The sequence below is a fragment of the Corapipo altera genome, unplaced genomic scaffold (genome assembly GCF_003945725.1).
Source record: "Corapipo altera isolate COAL_440 unplaced genomic scaffold, ASM394572v1 55, whole genome shotgun sequence".
Lineage (NCBI taxonomy): Eukaryota > Metazoa > Chordata > Aves > Passeriformes > Pipridae > Corapipo > Corapipo altera.
In genome coordinates, this window is record NW_020884882.1 from 195,813 (window position 1) to 216,877 (window position 21,065).

Genomic DNA, 21,065 nt, shown 5'->3' on the forward strand with positions numbered 1-21,065 from the left:
GCGCCGCCCGCCCCGGCCCGGCCCGGCCCCCGCGGCCGCGGCGGCTCCGCGCAACAGCCGCACCGCGCGGGCGGGACGGGGCGGGTTTGTTTTGCTGGCGGAGGAGGCGGGACCAGCGCGGACACCTCGACCGACAGCCCCGAGCGACAGCCGGACACCCCCGCGCCGCGCCGGGGGCAGCGCTCGGTGGCAGCGGGCTCGGACACCCCGCGCCCTGTGGCCCCCGCGCCCCTGCCCGAGCTCCTGCCCGAGCCCCTGCCCGAGCCCCCCCGTCCGGCCGCTCCCGCCCCCGCCGCGGGTCCCATTCCCCACCCAACGGCAACAACGGGCCGGGCGCGCGGCCGCGCTCGGAGCTCACGGCGGGCACCGCGCCTGCCCCTTCGCCGGCGTGAGCCACAGTCCTTGGAGCGCCACATTCCCACCCCAGGGCATCGCCGGCCCCTCGCAGGCCCGTCACCCGCTCCCGTCGCCTGCGATGTTCCAGGCGCGCACCGCCGTTATCCCGCCCCGTGCCTTTCTCCCTCTCATTTCTCAAGACCCTATCCGCTGGTCGCATTATGTGACCGACACTTGTGTTCTAGAACAAGCAGCAGAGACGAGCATTGAGGCCACGTTGCTGAGAACACAGCTGCGATGGGCAGGGCACGTCTCAGGGATGAAGGACCAACCACCGCCTCCCTAAGATCCTGCTTTATGGTGAACTTGCTGAGAGGAGCCACGAAGAAAAGATACAAGGACTCCCTGAAACAACATCTCAGCCTTGGCCATATTGATCAACAGAACTGATCTGCTCTGGCCTCTAGTCAGGAGGTCTGGAGACACAACATCTATAACGCTGCTGATGCCTTTGAGAACACACACAGGATCACTCTGGAGGAGAAAAGACAACGCAGAAAGAACCGTGCCTTGCAGAATATACCTCCTTAGGAGTCTTTCTGCTGTGCCTTTTGCAACCAGACATGTCTGTCTCGCATTGGCCTCACAAGCCACCAGCGTGCCTGTAATAAATGTGGGTAGAGCCCTCCTTAATCTTCGTTTGCGAAGCCCGGCCATGAGTGAATATGAGAACTATCTACAAACCTCTCACCAGCTCTTCAAGGCAATCCCTCAGGTCTGGGATTTTCTGCCCTAAGGGACCAAGACCCTCAAATGACAAAAAACTCTTGACATTTGCCCCAACAAGCAGACGCCACCACCTGCTTCGACAGTCCCACCCAGCTCGAGTATAACTCTGAGTGCCATTTTGTAGCCTAAGCAAAGAGATTTGTCAGCAAGGAAAAAAAAATAATCTTATTTCACCCCTTGAAGAAAAGACAGAAGGTTTCTGTGGTTCCTTTTTCCTCTCACTCACAGCTCTTAGCACTAGACTAACCCTCTCCTATCCAGCTCTCAGGCCCAAATCAAGAGGCTATTTCATTAGAACAACTTTTCACTGAAGCCCAGGTCACATTTTAGTACCTCAAACTTTAGAAATTAAGCTAAAAAATTAATTTCTGCTGGTATCTGGACACATCAGTCATCCACTTACTTCAGTCTTGTTTTATTCAGTGTTTTGAGAAACATGTAAGGCTCACGGTGAGCAAGACACAGAAAGACAAGAAGAAACCAACAGATATGTAACTGTTTGACTTTCATCTCCCTGCTAGAAAATTATTCCACAGGCAGCAGTATTTAAAGCAAACTCTGGAAGGGTTCATCAAGAACCTAATTATTTGCCTTTTATTATGCTAATATTTTATATAAACAGGGTGGTTTAGAGAGTACTGGAGGTCCGAATAACACAGCACAGGAGATGGCAATTAATTTGGAAACACTGCACCTGTACAATTTACTGATAACCATTGAAATATGTCATTTTTCATTAGAAACAAATTTTAAGTATTCACAAGTATCTAGGTTTTAGGTTGGTTTTTTTTTCCCCCATCTGCTGGAAGATTTCTCTGGCTTTAAGAAAAGCAGGTAAATTACCTACTGTTGAGCACTGTTGGGATTAAAAGCCTTGCTTAGCACTAGAAATGAAAGCAGTCGAAGCCTCGGGCTGCAAGAGTTGACCAAGAGATAAAATTAATATTACAAATGCAAAGCTAGCTGAAACTGGAAGATACAAACAGAATGAAGAAAGGGAAACAATTCCAAGGGAATGAGAGGAAAGCCAGCCCAGTGACTAAGACCAGCAAGTCAGCAACAGTCAGATGACAACTCATCTTGGAGCAGGAACCTGGGGCTGAGCCCTGCTGAGGTGGCATCCACATGCAGCTACATCATTCCTGACACAGCTACCAGACATACAACCTTATTTCACTAAGATTTTTTTAGCTCATCAACTCAGACTTACTTTGTTGTTACTCTGTTCACCTGCAAGTCATTTTCTCTTCAGCAGGAACACCTGGAGTAAAGGAAAACAGAGCCAGTGTCTGGAATACTTTAAAAAAGCATAAAATATGTCATAGAAGTTCCTGCCTGGTTTCTCTCCAAGACTTACAGCCTTGGTTTATCCTGTTAAAAATAAAGTTTGTGCAAGTGTTCTGTCATTCTATTTTTCCTCAACTCCAGCTAGAGGACGAGGAGAAAGTACAACTGAAGCTGTAGCACTCATACAATATATTGTTATTTAAAAATAGCAGTCATGGTACAATCCTATTTATTTATAAAAAAAAAAAACAAACCCCAAACTAAAAATTCCAAATAAACAAACAAAAAACTAAACCAAAACCAAACCAACCCAGAATTTAGTGCAAATAATGTCTAAATCAAGTTCCTTTTAGATTACTTAATTTACTTCTCAGTACACATCTCTAGAAACATGGATGAAACAGAGAACTAGAACCTGCAAGAGGAGGTTTTAAACAAAACAAGCAATTTTGGTTTTAATCCATCTCATAGAAGCATTTCTCTCTAAACATAAATAAATAAGACCATTCTTAAAAGCAAGAACTATCTTTTCCTTGTTGCTAGATTACAAAGAGAAACACTGTGTTGCCATTCTCACTACAGGGAGAAAAAGAAGAATTCCAAACCCAGATAGTGGTACCTTAAGTGATTAAAGCATCAAATCCATCCATAATTTCTCCAGTTTGGTCCATAATTTCTCCAGTTTGGTCCATAATTTGGGCCTGGCTGGTTGATCACAGGCACTGCTTCTTTCGCAGTGCATGGATAAAGCAAATTACACTCTAGTGATCGTTTAAGTTTGCTGTGCATAATGGGAATGGAGAAATGAACAAGAGAAATCAGAGTTCTCTGACAGAATTCGAAATGTGTCATCCCAACATAGTGTTTTTCACTCAAAAGCACTGTGCATCCCTGAGCCCGGTGTGTTTCCAGCCCTCTCTGTGAGTCCCCAAACACTGTCTATGAGCCCTCAAGCTCTGTCTGTGAGTCCCCAGCCCTGTCCTTGTGTCCCTGAGCCCTGTCTGTGTTCCCAGTCCTGTCTGTGTGTCCCTGAGCCCCATCTGTGTTCCCAGTCCTGTCCGTGTGTCCCTGAGCCCTGTCTGTGGGTCCCTGAGCCCTGTCTGTGTTCCCAGTCCTGTCCGTGTGTCCCTGAGCCCTGTCCGTGAGTCCCCAAACACTGTGTGTGTGTCCCCAAGGACTGTTCCTCAGTCCCTGAGGAGGCAAAGGCGGCAGAGGTGTCAGCGCCACAGCCACACAGGATGGGTCCCCACCGCCCTCGTAGCCACGGTCTGACGTCATCTTGCCGGGGACAAACACGGTATGACATAATCACCAGCCCCACACTCACCGTGACGTAACCGCCAGCAGCATGACGTCACCATCAGCAGCATGACGTCACCTCTTCCCCTCACACGGCGGACGCACCTTCCCGCCACCCTTCCGGCCAATCCGCGAGGCGCTTGCACCGCAGCCTCTGGCGGCCAATCGCGGGGGCGCTTACAACCAGCGCCGGGGCCGCCGCCGCCCCATTGGCCGCGCGGGGAGCGCCGCCCGGCGCTGATTGGCGGGGGGCGTGTCCCGGGCGTCCTCGCGCCGTGAGGGCCCCGCGGGCCCGGTCCCGCCATGGCGGCGCCCCCCGGGCCGCGCAAGCGGAGCGGCCCCGCGCTGAGCGGGGGCAGCGGCGCCGGGGCCGCCCCGCCGGGGCTCCGCAATGGGCTCCCCCCGCACAAGCGCCCCAAGAGTGCCGCGGCCGGGCCCGCCGACCCCTTCGGTGACAGCGACGACTTCACGGCGGACGACCTGGAGCAGATCGACATCCTGGCCTCGCAGGCGCTGTCGCAGGATCCGCCCGCGGGACTCGCGTGGGGACCCCCGGGGCTGCCCCGGGGCGGGCGGGAAGGTCGGTGTGTCGCGGCACTGCCCCGCTGCTGAGCAAGGGGTTGTTGTCCCTTTAGGAATCATGGAATGGTTCGGGTTGTAAGGACTTGAAAGATCATCCAATTCCCACCTCCTGCCTTGGTCAGGGACGCCTCCCGCTATCGCAGGGTGCTCCAAGCCCCGTCCAACCTGGCCTTGGACACTTCCAGGGTTGGGGCAGCCACAGCTTCTCTGGGCAACCTGTGCCAGGGCCTCACCACCCTCAAGGAACAATATTTTACCAATATATCATCTAAACCTGCTCTTTTTCAATTTGAACCCATCTCCCCGTGTCCTGTCACTACATTCCCTTGTAAATACTCTTGCTCCATCTTTCCTGTAAGTTCCCTTCAGGGAACTGCTTCTGCTCTGGCCACCAGCCCCCCCCATCCCAGTGTCAGATGGCTGGGATTCAAAGGAATAACAGAAATAACAAAGGAACAGTAACCCCAGCAGGCACATTGCACTGAGCTGTGCCCTGGGGGGTGTGTGGTGATCCTGGCCTGGGACGTGGGTGCTGCGTGTTAAACCTGCCAAATAAACGAGTTTCATAAACTTTTAACTTGCTGTAGTTACCATTCACAGCATCATCATTCACTTTTGTATCCTGGTTGGATGCTGGCCACCAGATTATTTTTTCCCCTGTTAGTTTTCACTGGTAAATGCATAATGTGTCATATTAAAGCAGCTGATTTTCAGGTTTACTTTGAAAAAAGCAAAGCAAACCAGGGGGTTGTTCACAGTGAAGTTTAGAGAGCTTAAATCCTCTTAAGTTTAATGTTTTGGCAGTGCTGACACCTGCCATCTCTCCAGGTGAACAAGTTCTCAGTGAACCCTTGTTTGTGCAGGGTGTGTTTAACTAAAGTTACCTGCAAGGAATTGCTCACATTTGCTGATGGCCTTCTTTCTGCTTTAAGATATTAAAAGATCTTAAAGGTCCCTTCCAACCCAAACCATTAGATTAGAAATTGGGGGGTGGAAGGGTGTTCTCTGTTTTAAGGATTGATGCACAAGCACTGACAAGGTTCCTGTGGTGGTTAGGTGAGGCAGTTTACCTGTTTGTGGTGATGGTATAAATACTAAGATATTCAGATGTATGAAATGGCAAATAACATGGTGTTGAGTCCCCAGTGATGTTCACACATCATCTGTGCTTCACATCTTGGCTTTTCTCTGCAGCAGAAAGCAGAGCAGAAGATGGGCTGATGAGAGATGCATTCCAGTTTGAAGTACTGCAGACACAGAATGAAGAAAACAAACAGAAGGTTGGCAACATTTTCCCCTCCTCTATAAATGTCACATTTTTGGTAGGGCTGACTGAAAGGTGGGATAAGTCCAGTTCCAAGCATTTAATTCGAACCAAGTTGATCAATAATCTTTGTAATCCAGAGGTCTGTTAAAATCGTTATACTAGAAACAGCTCTAGTAATAATTAAGATTGAGACCAGTAGTTTATTTCTTGGTCACTTCAGAGTAGCAAATGCTTATTTGTCAGTTTTACGTGTTCCCTGTCAAATCAATTCTCTGTCCTGTCAGCCAGTCAGCAGGAGTTGTTTTGTGCAACTTAAAGATTTGAGAAAGCAAAGTGACTTTAAAGTGGCTTCATGTTACTTCACCTCCTGCTGATCCATTATGGAAAGATACTTAGGGCAAGAAACAGATGTAGAAAAGTAAGAAGGCACAAATTCCTGTACAAAGTCTCTCCTTTTTTGGTGCACAGCTTAGGAAGGAAGTAAGCCTTGGACAAGTTTATATTTTACCAGAACAGCCTTTTAGCCTCTGATCAAATTTCATGTAGGTACTTCCTGATCCAGAAATATTATATGTGGATTTAATAGTCTGTTGTGTATATTTTTTTAAACACTCTGTGTTTGGGTGTGGATACCTTTTATAGGGAAACAGGTCAGCACTTTTAACACAAAATTTCTTCTTTGATTTAATTTTGAACTTAATAAGTGGGTGGGTTGTGGCTGCTATGAGAGACAATAAACAGAGAATAACTTGTGCACTTGCACCTCGACTGATCTTTGTTTCTTTGTGTTTTCCCCCAGCTGGGAGGGTCCTACTCTATTTACCTTTCTTACCTCTGATTTCTGAATCTTTCCCAGCTCTGTTATATCCATCTTTATCAGGGAATCTCCTACCTGTAGGATGGTAGAGTTTTTGCAGTTGTGTAGAGGAATCTTCTTGCTTTTTTCCTCATGCATTTCTGAGGAACTCATTCATTATCTCTCCAAAGTCTTGTCTCTGAGTGGTATTGCTGCTCAGGAAATTAGAGAGCAAATATGTCATGAAGATACTGTCTGGGGGTGGTGCCTTGTCTTAGAACAGAGTTCTTGTTGTCTGCCCTGCTAAATGAAATATTACAATGAAATTAGCAGTGTTATCATCCCAATAATGAATAAATTATTGATGTGTATGACTAGAAGACTTTGAAAGAAAAAGTAACAATTGCAGAGGAGGGGAAAGAGAAGGATGGTCTTTGACAGATATCAGAATGGTATGTGAGTTGTGTCTTTGCTGTCATTTATAATTCTGTTAGAGAAAACAGTAGCTGAGTTTCCTGATTTAATCAGGATAAGGTTAGAGGCAACATTGCAGAATTTTTGAACTGGGTTGCAGGAGAATTTTCCTCCCTAGAAATTATAAATAAAGACCTAACTTTCAACCACACAGTGATGCAAATACATACTTTTGGCTGTGTACATCCTTTAATGGAATTTCTCTGTTGGCAGCTGAAAGAAATGCAGGATGAAATTCTCACTAAAAATGGAGAAATTAAAATTCTGCGTGACTCACTGCAGCAGATGAGGTTTGCTGTGGAGGAACAGAAAAGATCATACCTGCTACTGGAACAGCAAAAATCTCAGACCTTGAGTGAAAAAGAAAAAGAGTTCTCCAAAAAGGTTTGTAAATATATCAATTCCCTGCAGATCAGATACAGAAGCCAGTTTATGAATTAATGATGTCACAGACCGTTTAGTCAGAGGGAGAACACCGGTGGGAAATGTCCAAACGATGCATGCTTTTATTTTCTTATCTAAAAGAAAGCATTTGTAAGAACTTGCAGAGGGTTTTCTCCTGCCAAAACAAAAGAGTAAAATTCAGATGGTAGAGGTTTTCACTTGCTGCCTTTTTTTTTTTTTAAGCCACCCCAAGACCATTAAAACTGGAATGTATTTTACAATGGAAAAAAGAGACAGAGCATGCTCCAAGGCTCTGATCAGGTTGCTGTGCCTGTTGCAGTCATCTTTCTGAGAGCCCTGAAGAGGACAGGGGCTGCTTTTGTGCTGTTCTCTTTGGTCATGCTCTGTGTGGCACTTGGTCTGTCTTAGCCAGTCCCAAATGCTTCTTGCCTGAACTTGTGGCACTTGGTTCTCAGATAGCGTTAATTGGGCTAAGATTCATAAAAATGGAGATCTTGTGCAGAGTTCACAGATGGTTATCTTGAACTCTTATGGTAACTCCAGTTGCTCTGCAGTTACAACACCCCCGAATTACTCAGTAACAGGAAAACTGTCTTTAATTCCTCTTCCAGTTGCAGTCGTTGCAGTCAGAGCTGCAGTTCAAGGATGCAGAAATTAATGAGTTAAGAACACGACTTCAGAACTGTGAAAGAAATAAACATGTTGTTACTCAGACAGTTCCAACAACAAGGTAGGGGGGGTTGGAGAAGGAATTTGTTTTCATTTTTACAAAATGTGTGCTTAAACTATTTAAAAAGGTTTCCTTTCTTCATGTAATTTTAGCTCCGTTGTCTTTAAAAAGTACAACCACAAAGGTCTGTTCACCTCTATGAAATTTGCTCAAAAAGAGCCTTTCTTGTATCTAAGACAGAAATTCAAAGAGTTTGTAGTGAAGTAGCTTTAAAACATCAGTGAAAATAAAGTAGACTCTTGCTCATTGTTTAATAAAATAACTACAAAAGAAATACTGATTCACCTTTTTATATTAGCCCTAAAAAGAATTTTGCAGTACAAGTGAAACCAGAAGGATGTTCTCCACAGCCTGGAAGAAGATCTTTTCCTACAAAAGAATCCTTCAGTGCTGAAATGTCCACTAGACCATCGTGTTCTTCAGGAAATTTGATGGCCCCAACTAGTTCAATCAAAGAAGGTAAATCCATGCACAGCTTGCCACATTTGTAGCTGCATGTGAACATTCTGCCTTAGAGAAGGGGTTTTGTACTACATGACTGAACAGTTGGAGTAAATTCACTGTAGACAAAAGCAATTACTTTGATTTTGGTTTTCCTTTCATTTCTTTCCCCTTTATAGCCACTGGAGTTAAACAGCCATGACTGAAATTTGCATCAAGGCCATTTTAATCCACACCTTGGTACCAGATGCCCAGGTGCCAACGATGAAGGGGCCCATTGGCTGCAATAAAAAACTTTCCTGTATTATGTGATGAACCAAAATATCCAAACTGTTGATCTGCCTTTTCTCATTGAATAAAGAACAGGAAGTAATTTGCCTATTTCTTGAATTGGTCTGCTAGTCAGCTAAAGCAATTTTTGTATTCTTGTTGTTCTGGCTTTTTTTGGGGGGGCAGGGGAGGTTGGATTTTAAAGGGTACATATTTAGCCACACTGAAAGAAGCAACGGAAACAATATACTCATTTCCTCTTTTATGTGTGGGGCAGTAATTCTCACAACATTTTATCTTGAAATTCATGGAGGAAAGCTTAGGAAATCAATATCTGCATGTTTTTGAAGATTGCTATAATATGAAACAAAATCAGTGGGGTTTTTTATAGCAGCCAGCTGCCATGTTTCCAATGGGAAATAGTAAATGGAAGAAACTTGGATATCATCAACTAATCCTTACAGGAGTCATGAAAAATCTGAGATGTTGCTGCCAGTTCCAGTGTTCAGGCTGAAACTGTGTGGGCAGTAGGGACTGCACCAAAAAGAAAAATGCAGTAGCCTTAAAGCATTAGAATTGCTGCTGCTGGTTCTGGTAACAGCACTCAATCTGCCAGTTTGTTTGAAAAAATGACACTTCTTTACTTGCCTTCTGAACCCTGCAAGGCTTTTGGCTTTAGTTTACCTGGTAACTGGGACACAGAGAGAGATGATTAAAAGATTATGAAATGCTCAAATTACTTTTTAATTTATTTCTTTAGACTTTTGTGTTAATTTTTAGCTGCCCTAAGCTCTGCTAGCAGTGGGAATTCAACTTAAGGAATAGGAATTCTGCATTCACCACTGCTCTTAACTACTGGTTGATGTATCTGAGTGTACAAAACAAATGTTTTTTGCCTGGTTTAGTGTCTGAGTCCTTACTGTCTAACACTGAGGGTGTGCAGAGGATGGGCAGAGATCTCTAAGCAAGGCAGTTCTCACAATCCCTGTTTGTTCCAGACAGTAAGATGACCCATCCTGAAGTTTCATCTGTGAAGCACCAGGAGGCAACGGGAAAAAACGGTTCCTACAACTCTGCACCTAAACGGAGCACACGAGGTAACTTAATGCTGTTCCTGCAGAAATAAACCCAGGAAAAATGTACTTTAAAAAAAAAAACAAACAACACCAAGCCTATAAAACATAAACAGCCAGCTCTAGGAAGTCTTTAGGGAACTTAGTTCCAATTCACAGCAGAATTGCATCACGTCATTGTAATATCTGGAGTGGAACATGAAGGGCAAGTCATCGGGACAGTTGGGACACACGGTCATTTGGCTCAAGTTATTCTGCTAATATGGGATTGTAATTAAAATATCTCTAAATATAGTTTGGTTTATATTTAAATACTATCTTAATTTTTCTGAAAATCATTCCCTTGGTTTTGAGAAAGAAGATTCATAATAAAAAAAAAAATCACTTTGAGGTTGAGAGCGCTCCAGATAAGGCTGATCTTTTGAAATGTTAAATTTTTGTTGTTGGAGATGGTAAAGCTACTCCAAGGACAGTTCTGTGTCCCTTCAGGTTCAATCTTACTGAATGCACTGATGAAGCAGCCCATTGTCCCTGGGTCATTACTAGGATTGTGCCATCTCCTCAGCAGCAGCTCTGAGCCTCTACCTGGAGCTGTGTTGCAGCCTAACTCTCTGGATAGGTAAGTTTTATGGGTTTTTTGTTAAATTGTATCTGACATGTTCTTAGTACAGTGGCATTTCCTGTACTAAGAAACACTTAGTCATGTAGGACAGCTCATTCTGTGTGTTAAATGCTGTTTTGCTTAGGCCATTTAATGCAGAATTTAAAACATCCTACCACGTGTTTGATGATTGATGTGTGATTATTGTAGATATTAGACAGTGGAACATCACTAAGTGATAAATTAGGTTAATCATCTATTAGGGGAAGGCACAGAATTAAACCTGGGAGTGGCTGTTAGCAGCTTGCATTGAGGGGAAGGACATAAACATGATCATGAGTTAAGTGGGAAGGAAATGTTGAAAATGTGATTAAAACAGTAGGTTTTATATCTTCAAAGTCGAAACTGTGTTTAATTTGTAATGTACAATTTCTGTGCATTTTTCCAAGTGTGCATTTTTATAGTGACTGGTAAAGCCTTTTAAATATGAATATCAGATATAAATTATAATTGTTTTTCACTTTAAAGAATTAGACTGTAGTTCCTGAAATACCTTTGTTTTTCTGATATTTTATTAGTAGTTCTTGTGTTATGTGGGTTCATACAGGGCTCATATCTCATTGCCCTTGCCATTTATGCAGGAAGAAGTGGTGAGTTTGTCCCTTGCAGCTACAGTTTGACTGGTTAATGACTGAACACTCTCTGATTTCTGGCCAGGAAAATAATTCTTTACTGTTATAGTCCTTTAAAAACCCCTAAATATTCCAGATCAGTAACGTACAGATACTTATTCTTCCCAGAAGCTACCAGATAACATCAGGGAAGACTATATGACAGGTTAGCAAAAGCCTGAAGTGGGAAAGCCAGTGTTTGAAATGTAGTTTCAGACAGTGGCTTATAGTGAGCTGCTGAAGTTACTCACCTGTAAGCTCTGGCTACTTTAATGAGACTCAGGAATGCTTTGAAATTGCTCTTCCGGGCAGGTCTCAAGGAGTAGGATGATTTTTTTTCCCCCTCCCAATTCATATTTTATTTTTGGGAACAGGCATTTCTTATTACTCTGGCCTTTCTTATTACTCTGGCCTTTCTATTGTTCAGTTCATAAGGTGGATAACTCAGATTTCAGCTATGTTCTCTGCCTTGTCCCCTTGGGTAGGAAGTCCACACAACACCCCAGCAGCAGGACAGCGCAAGAAGAAACCGCTCCTCTCGTGTCCCTGCAAGAAGCTCAAAAACTTGCAATAACAGGATTGAACTTGATCGCTATGGACCAAGGATCAGCTGAAGGAAGCCCAGCAGAAGGGCAGGGAGGGCTCCTGCCCCTCCCACAGTGCAGGATCCGAGGAGCTGTGCACCTCCTGCCCCTGGTGGAACACCACGTCGGTGCCTATTGCCGGGCGGGACAACTGCCGGACACGGCCGGGAATGGTTCCTGTGGAAACCATTCCACTGTTTCTTCCAGAACCAGCACAAGTTCGGTGTCGAGTAAGGAGGACTCCAGGTTGTCTCTTGAGGAAACTGCAGTTATATCACTGGGAATCCTTTATTACTTGGTGTTCTATAGCTGGGACGTTGTCCACACATTGCTGGCTGCCGGAGTGGAAAAAGGTGCTGCTGCTGCTGCTGGAGACAAACAGGTTTCCAAGATGGACAAAAATGTGTTGTGTGACAATCAGTGTGATAATAAAGAAGATACCAGGACACAAGGAGGGCTGCCTGCAGCTCCACAGGATGCTCCCAATAATGATCGAGCTCAACATTCTTTATTTAAAAAGCTTCTTCAGGTTTTAGCTTTTTCTGCTGCAAGGGGTTCCCAGACTGACAGAATCCTGAGCCAGAGCCTACAGGTTTTGGTGAAATTAGCTGAAAATTCAACAATGGACTTGCTAATAAAGTAAGTCAGTTTTACAATGATTTCAGACTCTGGTGTTCAGCAGTTTCCATCCCCTGGTGAAACCAATATGTGCAGATACAAGTAGAAGTTTTGCCCTGTATGAGAGAAATCACATTTCTCAGATCACCTTTGGGGAGCAGTTGAGGATCTTTCTATTACCTTTGCTGCTAATAAGTGTGATAATCATCCCTGATCAGTTTGAAAGTGAGGAAACTTTTTAAGGCCACATGCATTGGATCAGAATATCTGTAATATTGATTTGGGGGGTTTTTTTGTGAGTGCTGGGAGATGCTTAAGGAAGGAGAGCACAGGGCCTCATTCTGGCAGGTAAAATGCCAGTCAAAAGTGAAGCATTTCATCACAACCAGTGTGAACTGCAGTGACTGCCAGGTGTCACAATGTTTTTCAGTAATTTGAGATCAGTTACGTTCTGAATAGCTAAAAGGGCACAAATTATGGGGCTGTGTACAAGAAATGGTGCATTTTCAACTTGTCAGTGCATTTCCCATTCCTAACAGAGCTTTCTTTTGAAGTTTTCAGCAGTTGCTGAGCAGCCAGACCCTGCTGCACTGCCTGTGTCCAGAGACCCCCCTGCCTGCTGTCCTCCTGACCGTGAGACTGCTGGGTGTCCTCTCTCAGCACCAGGGCTTGGCTGCTCAGCTGTGCTCTCACTCAGGTAAAGGACACAGAGCACTGTTACCATCACTCAAAGGAATGCAAACAGGCCTTGCTCCGAGGTGCTGAAACCCCAGAAGGCAAAAAGCCTGATATGCTTCCTGAAACCTTGTTTTCTAGTGCAGGGTTTCAGTTATTGTTTAAAGATTATTTATCTCAGGGCATCTGCCTACGTGTGGTGCTTTTGACAGCCATGTGGATTTTTAAAATTTTCAAGATTAGCATTCGTTGTATTAAAGGTTGTTGAAGAAAAAAGGGGGTTTGAGGAGTTCTGAGGTTTAAATATCTGTGCATTGTTGAGCTTGGGGATTCCATTACCCTGCCTGACAAATGGTCTCTGTCCAGTTCCTTATGAATGAAGTAGGACAGGATTAGCATGAAGGCAACATACAAAGTTATGGGATACTAATTTCTTCAGCACTGCTTAAGATGTGTGAAGCAAAGCAAGAAGTGGGGCCTGTACCACAAGTCCTAGGAGAGCACTCGAAATGTGAATTAATTTTTAATTAAAAGAATTAATTTTTGTCATGAACAATTGACTGAAAGAACAAAGTTCTCTCTGTTTCAGACACCTGCCTTCTCCTTGCACTGTACATGTACATAACATCAAGACCAGATAAATCAGCATCTGAAACGCTTTGGCTTCAGCTGGAACAAGAGGTAACAGTGGCTGTTTGTCCACATGCTCTTTCCTGTTCTTTCCAGTTGGGGGAGTGGGAGGAGCAGGACAAGGCACGAATTGCCTGAAAACAATTTCTTTCTCTAGCTGAAATAGAAACTGAAACTATGGGCCTGCAGTAAGGGATTACATTGATCTTTTTTTTTATTTTTAAAAGGATGGGCTTGAAACTGAATCATTAACTATTCTAAAAGAGAACATCTGTCATGATATCTTTTAAGTCACTGAAAAAACAATACAGATTCTAGGATGGCTACAGATGTTCAACACCAAGCTTTATTTTACTTTTAGATCAATAGAAGAGTAAAAAGAAGCAAGATCTAGGTTTCATTTTCATTGTCTTAATTCCCTCTATTACATCTAAAAGGCAGACCAGAGTGGTTTAGGATTATATTCCTTGTATTCAGTGGAAATGCTAACTTGCTGTATAATAGCCATGGTTATATATGGAAAGAAAGGCTGTTAAATTTAATTTGTGTTGTTTGTACTGACAGAAGTGACTTGAGGTTCTATTTGCTCCACTTCTGCTCTCGTTTTAAAGAGTTTTGAACCCTTCCCATTATCCCCCTGCCTGCTCTGTTACACTAAAGTACATTTGTATGCAGTGAATTAAGGCCCCCTGACCTTGTTAAAGCCGAAAAGGTTTCTGTGCAAGGCAAATTCTACCTCTGTAAAGTTTTACAGGGAAAAAAAACTAATACACTTTGGGGGCATAAAGGAGATCAGCTGTTCAGGGAAAAAAAACCCAAGAAGGTTGGAAAGCAGCAGTGCAATCCTGTTTGTGCCCGTGCCTGTGTGCAGCTCAGCCCCTGTGTGTGTCTGTCACAGGCTGTCCGGCTCCTGACCCGGCGCACGAGGTGCTCCAGAGCAGCACTGCTGTCACCTGGCACAGCCTGTCAGTGCAACCTCGAGGTGAGTCACCACAGCCCCCGACTTTAATCTGCTGAGAACTTCCAGGTACTCAGAGCTGGAATAGCTTTCTGCCCCCCCTCCCCCCCCTTGTTTTAGCTACAAGGAAACAGAAGTGTCCTGCCACCTCCCTAGGGGGCTTGCTTTGGCTTGCTAGAAAATAATCTCTTCAAGCTTCTGAATTTCACAGAGTAAAGTTCACAAGGAAAGAAGTTTTCTGCTGCTGTGTTTTTACTTTGTGTTTTTCCTCTTGCAGGTGGTTAAGGCACTAATTATAATGTTACACAGGCAGTGGATGAAGATGAGAAGAGCTGAGAACAGCTCGTGTGCACATAAGGAGCAAGTTATTCAGTTTTTACGAGATGCTGTTTTACTCTTGCACAGCCTATCTCAGAAAGATAAGCTGTTCCATGAGCACTGCTTAGAAGTTCTCCATCAATATGACCAAGCCATGCCAGGCATAAGAGCCATTCTCAAAAAGACTAAAAAACTGAGTGCCTGTGAAGGTAAAAATCAGTCAGATGTTGGCTTTTTTCCATGCTGTAGAAATAGAAATTTCCCTTCTGCCCCTTTCCTCATTTAACAAGTACCATGGATGGTTCCTGCTCAGACCTCTGAAGTCAGGCCATAGTCTTGTGCTTCTCAATATTCACTATACTTAACCAATGCTTTACTATTCTTCTTTAATAGTTGTATCTTGTTCTTCTCTCCAGAGAAATACACCCCTACAGTCTGTTTGCTGTCTACAGTTCAGGATGTTTTAAAATGTAGATACCACTGATAGTTGCACTGTATCAAGTAGAAAAAATGACTCTCTGAAACATGACTATTCGTTGTTGCAGAGCTGATTTTGGATGAGTTGTATCCTTCTGAGCCAGAAGACCAAGGAATGGACTCCAGCTAGCCAACATCTCACACAGATCTGTCCTTCCTCATCTGAATCATCCTAATCATTGCCAGTGCAAATGTGAACTTTAAATCATCCCTTTGTTAAGTGACAGCCTAAAGGTTGCATTCAAAGGCAGCACAACTAAGACACATTTCTTTGCTGTAATTATTTCAGTGCCATCGAAATGTAGCTGAAAGTAAACAAATTTTGAGATGAGAATGACACTGCAATGGACTTATGATTGGCCCTGGTTATGAATTTCATCCTGTACAAAACTGCTGGCAGTGGAATGGAAATGTCTCCCCGTGTCCTCTGTTTTCCTGTGACTACAGCTGAATTTATGATGCTGAACGTGCCAAGATGTTTGGGATCACTGCATTCATATGAAAGCCTTTTGAACACACTTTCTTTTGCAATTTTAACTCTTTCTTGCTTGACTTCCAAAATTTTCATGTTGGTATTAGTAAACAGTTCACAGTGATTTTAAAAACCTTTCTAGAAGTAACTTGGAGTTGGCAGTTCACTACAGGGCTTGGAATTTCTTGCTGAGAATTGGTCACCTGAGTTCACTCGATTTTCATGAATCTGCTGAAAGTGTAACTATGGAGGCACCAAAACAAACGAACAAAAAATACTAGACCTTACATTTTTTTAAAATTCACCTTGAAAGAGTAAGATGGTGCTGTTGAGGACTCCATCCTAGGTTATAAAGGGATATTTAAGTGTGTGCAGAATGACTGGGGCTCTTTGGTCACTGTGAAGATGAATGACCATCTCCTTCCTAGGATACAGCACTGAAGGTTGGAGGAAGAGCTGCTGCTCCCTGCACAGTCACACTGGGCTGCAGGTTATCAACTGAGCCTAAAAAGGGAGGTGTGAGTGCTTTTAAAATGAGCCCACGGGTTTGTATTTATAAATGGGAGAGCTCTTTTCATTTTTCCACAGGTGCTTGATTTAGAAAGAGCCTGGATCCAGGGAACAGGAGGAGGAGAGACCATACTACAGGGGGAAGGAAGCTCTTGGAAAACTGGGAAACATTCAGTTCCCTGGTCACGCCCTGTGTCCTGCCCTGGGGCAAAGAGCCCCACTCCAGTGGGCTCAAAGAGCTCCTGACTTGGTTTATGCTTTGGAAAAGAACTTTTCCAGAGACTGCTGTGCAGGAATAACCAGGGAAATAATCCATCATCTCCCAAGGGCTGAAGCTTCTTCCCAGCACAGCCTGGGCTCAGCCTCCCCCTCCCGGAGCAGCAGCTCTGCAGAGGCAGGACCAGGTTGTTCCTGTGAAACACAAGCTGCCAACTGCTCCTCTCAGCAGCAGGTTTCAAGTCCCTTGTAGCATCTGGAAAACTGCCATTTTCCTGCTTAAATGCAGCAAGGAAGGATGAACATGCACATAACAGCAAGGCCTTCTGAGCCTGTGTGTGATTGCACGGCCACAAGCCTGGAACTGCCCCAGGGCCCTGGACAAGACACCAGAGGCTGTGTGACAAAAACAACAGTTGGCTTATCCACAGAAAACAAACAAATAGAAATTCAATACAACACAACCCCCCACACAAACAAAAACCCAACACCAGCCACCATTTCCTGGCCTGCAGGATTAGATGAGAGAGAAGAGCTTGAGAACGTCACGTAAAAGCCCTTTCCTTCCTCAAAACCAAAATAAACACTAAGATAATTCTTTAAGAACAGCCCCACGAGCATGAGCTGTGGTAAAGCTCTATCTGAACATGAGCCTGCTGTGAGTGGCAAGCTTAGGACAGCTCTAACGAAGACATGACAGTCACAATATCCCAAAATACAGTGACCTGCCATCACTTTTTAACTGTTCTCACCACTTAGTTTCTCTAAACAGAATTTGAGTTTATAGAGATAAGATACATTTAATCCCCTTTGGGTGAACAGACCAAAACTGTTAAGAAGAGTTTGGACAAAAACCAGTTAATGAATCCCAAACTGTTGAAGCAATCCAACTATAAAAACTTGTTTAAAAAATTCCTGGCCTCATCCAAAGGGTGTGTGTGTGTATGGCAACTTGGAAAAAGGGAAAAGTGGATTATTGCTGAACTTTATATAAATGGAAGTGTTATCTGTGGAAAAAACTGCCAGGAAAATCCCTAACTGTTCCCTCCTGCCTCTGCATCCCCTCCCATCCACCCACTCACAGACACCACCTGGACATGTACTTTTACACTCTCAGTTTTCTTCCAGCTTTTGACTTTTAACTGGTATAACCCAGGCTCCATACCCCAAACAGACCCAAACCCCTACATTTCTCCTGGCAGAAATTATGGTAACATCACAGTGTTATGAAATTAAACCAGAGCTTTTAAAGTTAAAGGCGTTTCCTGTGACTGAAAAGTTCACATTCCTAAAGCAAAATGAGGCTGCATTCCCAAAGAGAAAAGGCAGAAATAAACATACTTACAGGACTGCCATAATTCCCTATTTGTTAAATCATTTATGGTGACCAATCTTTCGTTGGAATTATTGCAGGATTGTACTGACCTTCAGTAATTCTTCCTTTTTTACATTCTCTTGGAATTTTTCTTGGGATTAAAAAGATCCAACCATGTGTGCAATAGCTGATTATCCCCTGAAAAAAACTGAAGCATTTTTTACACATTTTGGGGCTACTGCTTTACTGTCTTCGTGACCCAAAACCAAGAGGCAGCTCTCATCAGACAGTCCCTGAAGAATTCCCAGCAGAGCAGCTTTCCCGTGGCCAGTTTGCATTTCCCCAACATGTTATGGATAAGCTGTGCCCCTGTATTAACTGAGAAAAGGAATTTACTCTGGCACTGAGAGCAGTCACAGGACTGAACAATGAAGTGTTGAGCAACAAGGAAAACCACTGGGCATGTTCTACACATGATTATCACATTCCTCAGCTGCAGCCACCCATCTGTTCCCTCGCCTGTGGGGATGGCAGACGGAGTTTCCCCTTGGATAAGCTGAGCTGACCAGAGCTGGAGTTTTCCTGCTCAGTGAACTGTACTTTGCACACTTTGTAGAATCACGGACTGGGTGAGGCTGGGAGGGGCCTCTGTAGCTTACCTAGACCAGCTCCCAGTCAAACCAACCTTCCCCTGAGAAGACAAACAACTGGTTTGTGACACATCAGGCCTCAAACCCCATTTTTATTAACTAAGCTGAACTAGGTGAGGATGGCAAATACAAAATATCTCATCATGTAGCAACAGCCCCAAGTTGCTTTTATTCATATTAATCCCACTAGTGTGAAACTGCTTAAAAAACACCTTTAGCCTGTGCCAAACTATTAGAACACTAAGTCATCTTAACCATTGAATAATGTTTTTATGTTACAGTCTGCAATATTATTTATGGTTATAGTGGCCAAATGGTTACAATTAAAGTCAAATGTAGCAGTTCTGCCTACAAAAGGGCTGTGTATTATCTGCTGTGAATGTAACAGCAAATGCAAACTTACATTTCCAGCGTAAATTGTTAAAAATAAAAACTGCCCACCAGTGATTCTAACAGCAGACTGATAAAAAAAGGTGATCTGTGAGCTGTATAAAGATCTACAAACCCACTGTGGCTGTAGTTTATCCCAGTGCTTCCAAGAGTCAGGGCCAACAGCCAGAGTGCTGAACATGGACTAGTCTTAAAAGTCTCAGTCCAAAAGTTGTCAGTGCATTAATGCTCTGAACAGTTGCTCAGGGGGTAACCTGCTTTTGAAAATACCCAGAGGAAATGGGCTACTTTATTTTCATGTATGGTGAGAATATAACAAATAACTGTAGAGTCTCCTAACAGAGGTAACACAGAACAGTAATTTTCTTTGTCTGTGTAGAGGTTGGTTTTTGAGAGTGCAGCTGAACCATTTGTTTTGCTGAAGAACCTTCTTTACAGCACAGCTGAGCTGCAACACCAGTCCAGCAGCATGTAAAGGACATCCTAACTGATTCAAGGGCTGAAGTAACATTGGAGAGTGAACCACAAATCCAACTCCAGGAGCAAACCTTAAAACGGAGTTTCCAGTAACTGATTTAACAGTTGTTTTGACTGCAGTAGGGGAAATTGGATATCACAGGTTATCTTACAACATTCTTCCCTCTAGTGAAACGAAAAGTGAACCAGCCACCGAGTTTGTCAGTTTGCAGGGGAGAAGGGACAGCACCAAGGCAGAAATGGCATCACTTCCAAACTGTACAGGGGAACCAGAGGGGCCTGTGCTACACTGCACCAGGCAGAGCCTCCTCACTATCCACTACTGACAAAAGCAGTTGTGTCTGATCCTAAATACATCACAACAGAAAAACATCCTTTATAACATGGCTCGCTCGCCCTGAGTGGAGGCTGCCACAGGAAGGTGAAGTAGAGGAAGCTACTCCATCAATACAGAAACCTGAGCTCCTGAAAGGATAAAATAACATCTTCTTCAGTTTTGTCTCACCTCTGCCAGGTTTAATCTGAGTACTTTTGTCCCTCTTATGTAGCTCACTGTAAATCTGACCAGATTCCTGTGGCACTGGCTGCAAGAACTACACGAGGTCAAATAGTAACCAGAGGGAAAAAACCAGACCCCAAACCACTGGCTAAAGCAAACCTGGCAGGTTATCACACATGCCTAGAGTCAATACTGAGCTTTTCCATACTTGGAAAAAAAAATAAAATAGGCAGGAATTGCTTGTTTGGCAATAACTGCTGAAGTTTTTCCCTCCTTTGTGTCCAGCTCCTCCACACAACCCTGCCATGGGCTTTAAATCCACGCCAAGTTTTGTTCTGGAAAAATTCACACTGCTGTAAACATCTGCTGATTAAACATCATGAAAACATAACCAGCCATATTCCTCACCTAACCCTGGGCTCTCAGCTTTTTAGTTCAGCAGTTTGCTCTCCTAGCTGATATGTTTTGCTGCAGTAAAGGGTGAAGGCCCCTTTGAAGCCGTAAGGGCTCGTTAAAGGAGATCTGCAGGTTTTAATCAAAGCAGCAGCTCCTGCTCCTCAGCCCTGTGTGCAGAGAGAGGGGAAGGCACAGAGCTTTCCTGTGCACATCACCTCCCAAACCCAGCCACGCTGCACAGGTGCACCTGCTACCAAGTCCTGGGAAAAGAAGAACAGATGAACTAAAAAGCAGTGGCAAAAAAACCCATCAGAAATAACTCTGGTTTCCTGGTGTCATTTCTAGCCCAAACATTAATCATATGTTTTCTACATTTAGATTTCTAGGAGCATATGTTTTGTCTGCCGTGCTCATTTAACTAATAGAAGTTCTGTTGAGAAAATGTGAAATAAAATTGGCAGTAAAGTGATCTATATTTCACTTGCAACACATTATCAGCCTGCAGCTGAGGCTACAACAAATTCAAGAATTGATGTTACAAAACTACACACAATTTTTGTGGGGTTTTGTTTGGGTGTTTGTGGGGTTTTTTGATTTATTTTTTTCTCCCTTCCCCCCTTTTCTTTCAAATCCTACATTGGAACTTAGCTGGCAATTCAATGTAATAATGAGGATACACTCAACACCCTCCACCGATTCAGTGCTGGTTGGTGTCTCATAGAGAGCATTCACCAGCTCAAAGAAAATATTTTCAGATGAAAGACTAATGAGTGGGGGGGGAGGTGTGAACACAACCTCTCAAAAGCGTTTTTCTTCAAAACTATAAAATACACAAACACACCAGCAAAAACATTTTCAC

At 43.9% G+C, this 21,065-nt stretch overlaps 2 protein-coding genes and 1 long non-coding RNA gene across 8 annotated transcripts in view; 1 reads left to right on the plus strand and 2 right to left on the minus strand.

The window, feature by feature from the left end:
* LOC113945895 (protein BTG1-like) overlaps nt 1-42 on the minus strand; it is a 1,726-nt gene extending 1,684 nt beyond the window's left edge. Inside the window, exon 1 of the mRNA XM_027640604.1 lies at nt 20-42. The gene's annotated coding sequence lies outside the window, so the exon portion shown is untranslated. The remainder of the gene's footprint in view (nt 1-19) is intronic.
* LOC113945897 overlaps nt 1-3,837 on the minus strand; it is a 7,779-nt gene extending 3,942 nt beyond the window's left edge. Inside the window, exons 1-3 of one of the 2 annotated variants that reach the window (XR_003527214.1) lie at nt 3,740-3,837; nt 2,356-2,386; nt 1,890-2,038 (exon numbers count right to left, since the gene is read on the minus strand). This is a non-coding gene — a long non-coding RNA (uncharacterized LOC113945897). Of the gene's footprint in view, nt 1-1,889; nt 2,039-2,355; nt 2,387-3,739 lie in introns of those variants that run through there. The other variant, XR_003527213.1, reaches the window with a different exon arrangement.
* A 177-nt stretch (nt 3,838-4,014) lies between these two features.
* Nucleotides 4,015-20,675, plus strand: ATRIP (ATR interacting protein). 5 transcript variants are annotated; one of them, XR_003527212.1, is made up of 14 exons: nt 4,015-4,291; nt 5,488-5,573; nt 7,044-7,214; nt 7,847-7,965; nt 8,264-8,424; nt 9,675-9,773; nt 10,239-10,368; nt 11,507-12,244; nt 12,778-12,920; nt 13,488-13,579; nt 14,427-14,510; nt 14,764-15,013; nt 15,350-18,557; nt 19,214-20,675. XR_003527212.1 is itself a non-coding variant. In XM_027640577.1 (13 exons), exons 1-13 carry the CDS (start codon nt 4,015-4,017, stop codon nt 15,409-15,411), a joined length of 2,412 nt encoding a protein of 803 aa, XP_027496378.1. In that variant the 3' UTR covers nt 15,412-20,675. The 5 variants fall into 5 exon arrangements, 4 of the variants coding, with proteins under 4 accessions (XP_027496378.1, XP_027496381.1, XP_027496379.1 ...); XM_027640577.1 differs by having other exon boundaries at nt 15,350-20,675; XM_027640580.1 differs by having other exon boundaries at nt 12,898-12,920; nt 15,350-20,675.
* The last annotated feature ends 390 nt before the right edge of the window (nt 20,676-21,065 follow it).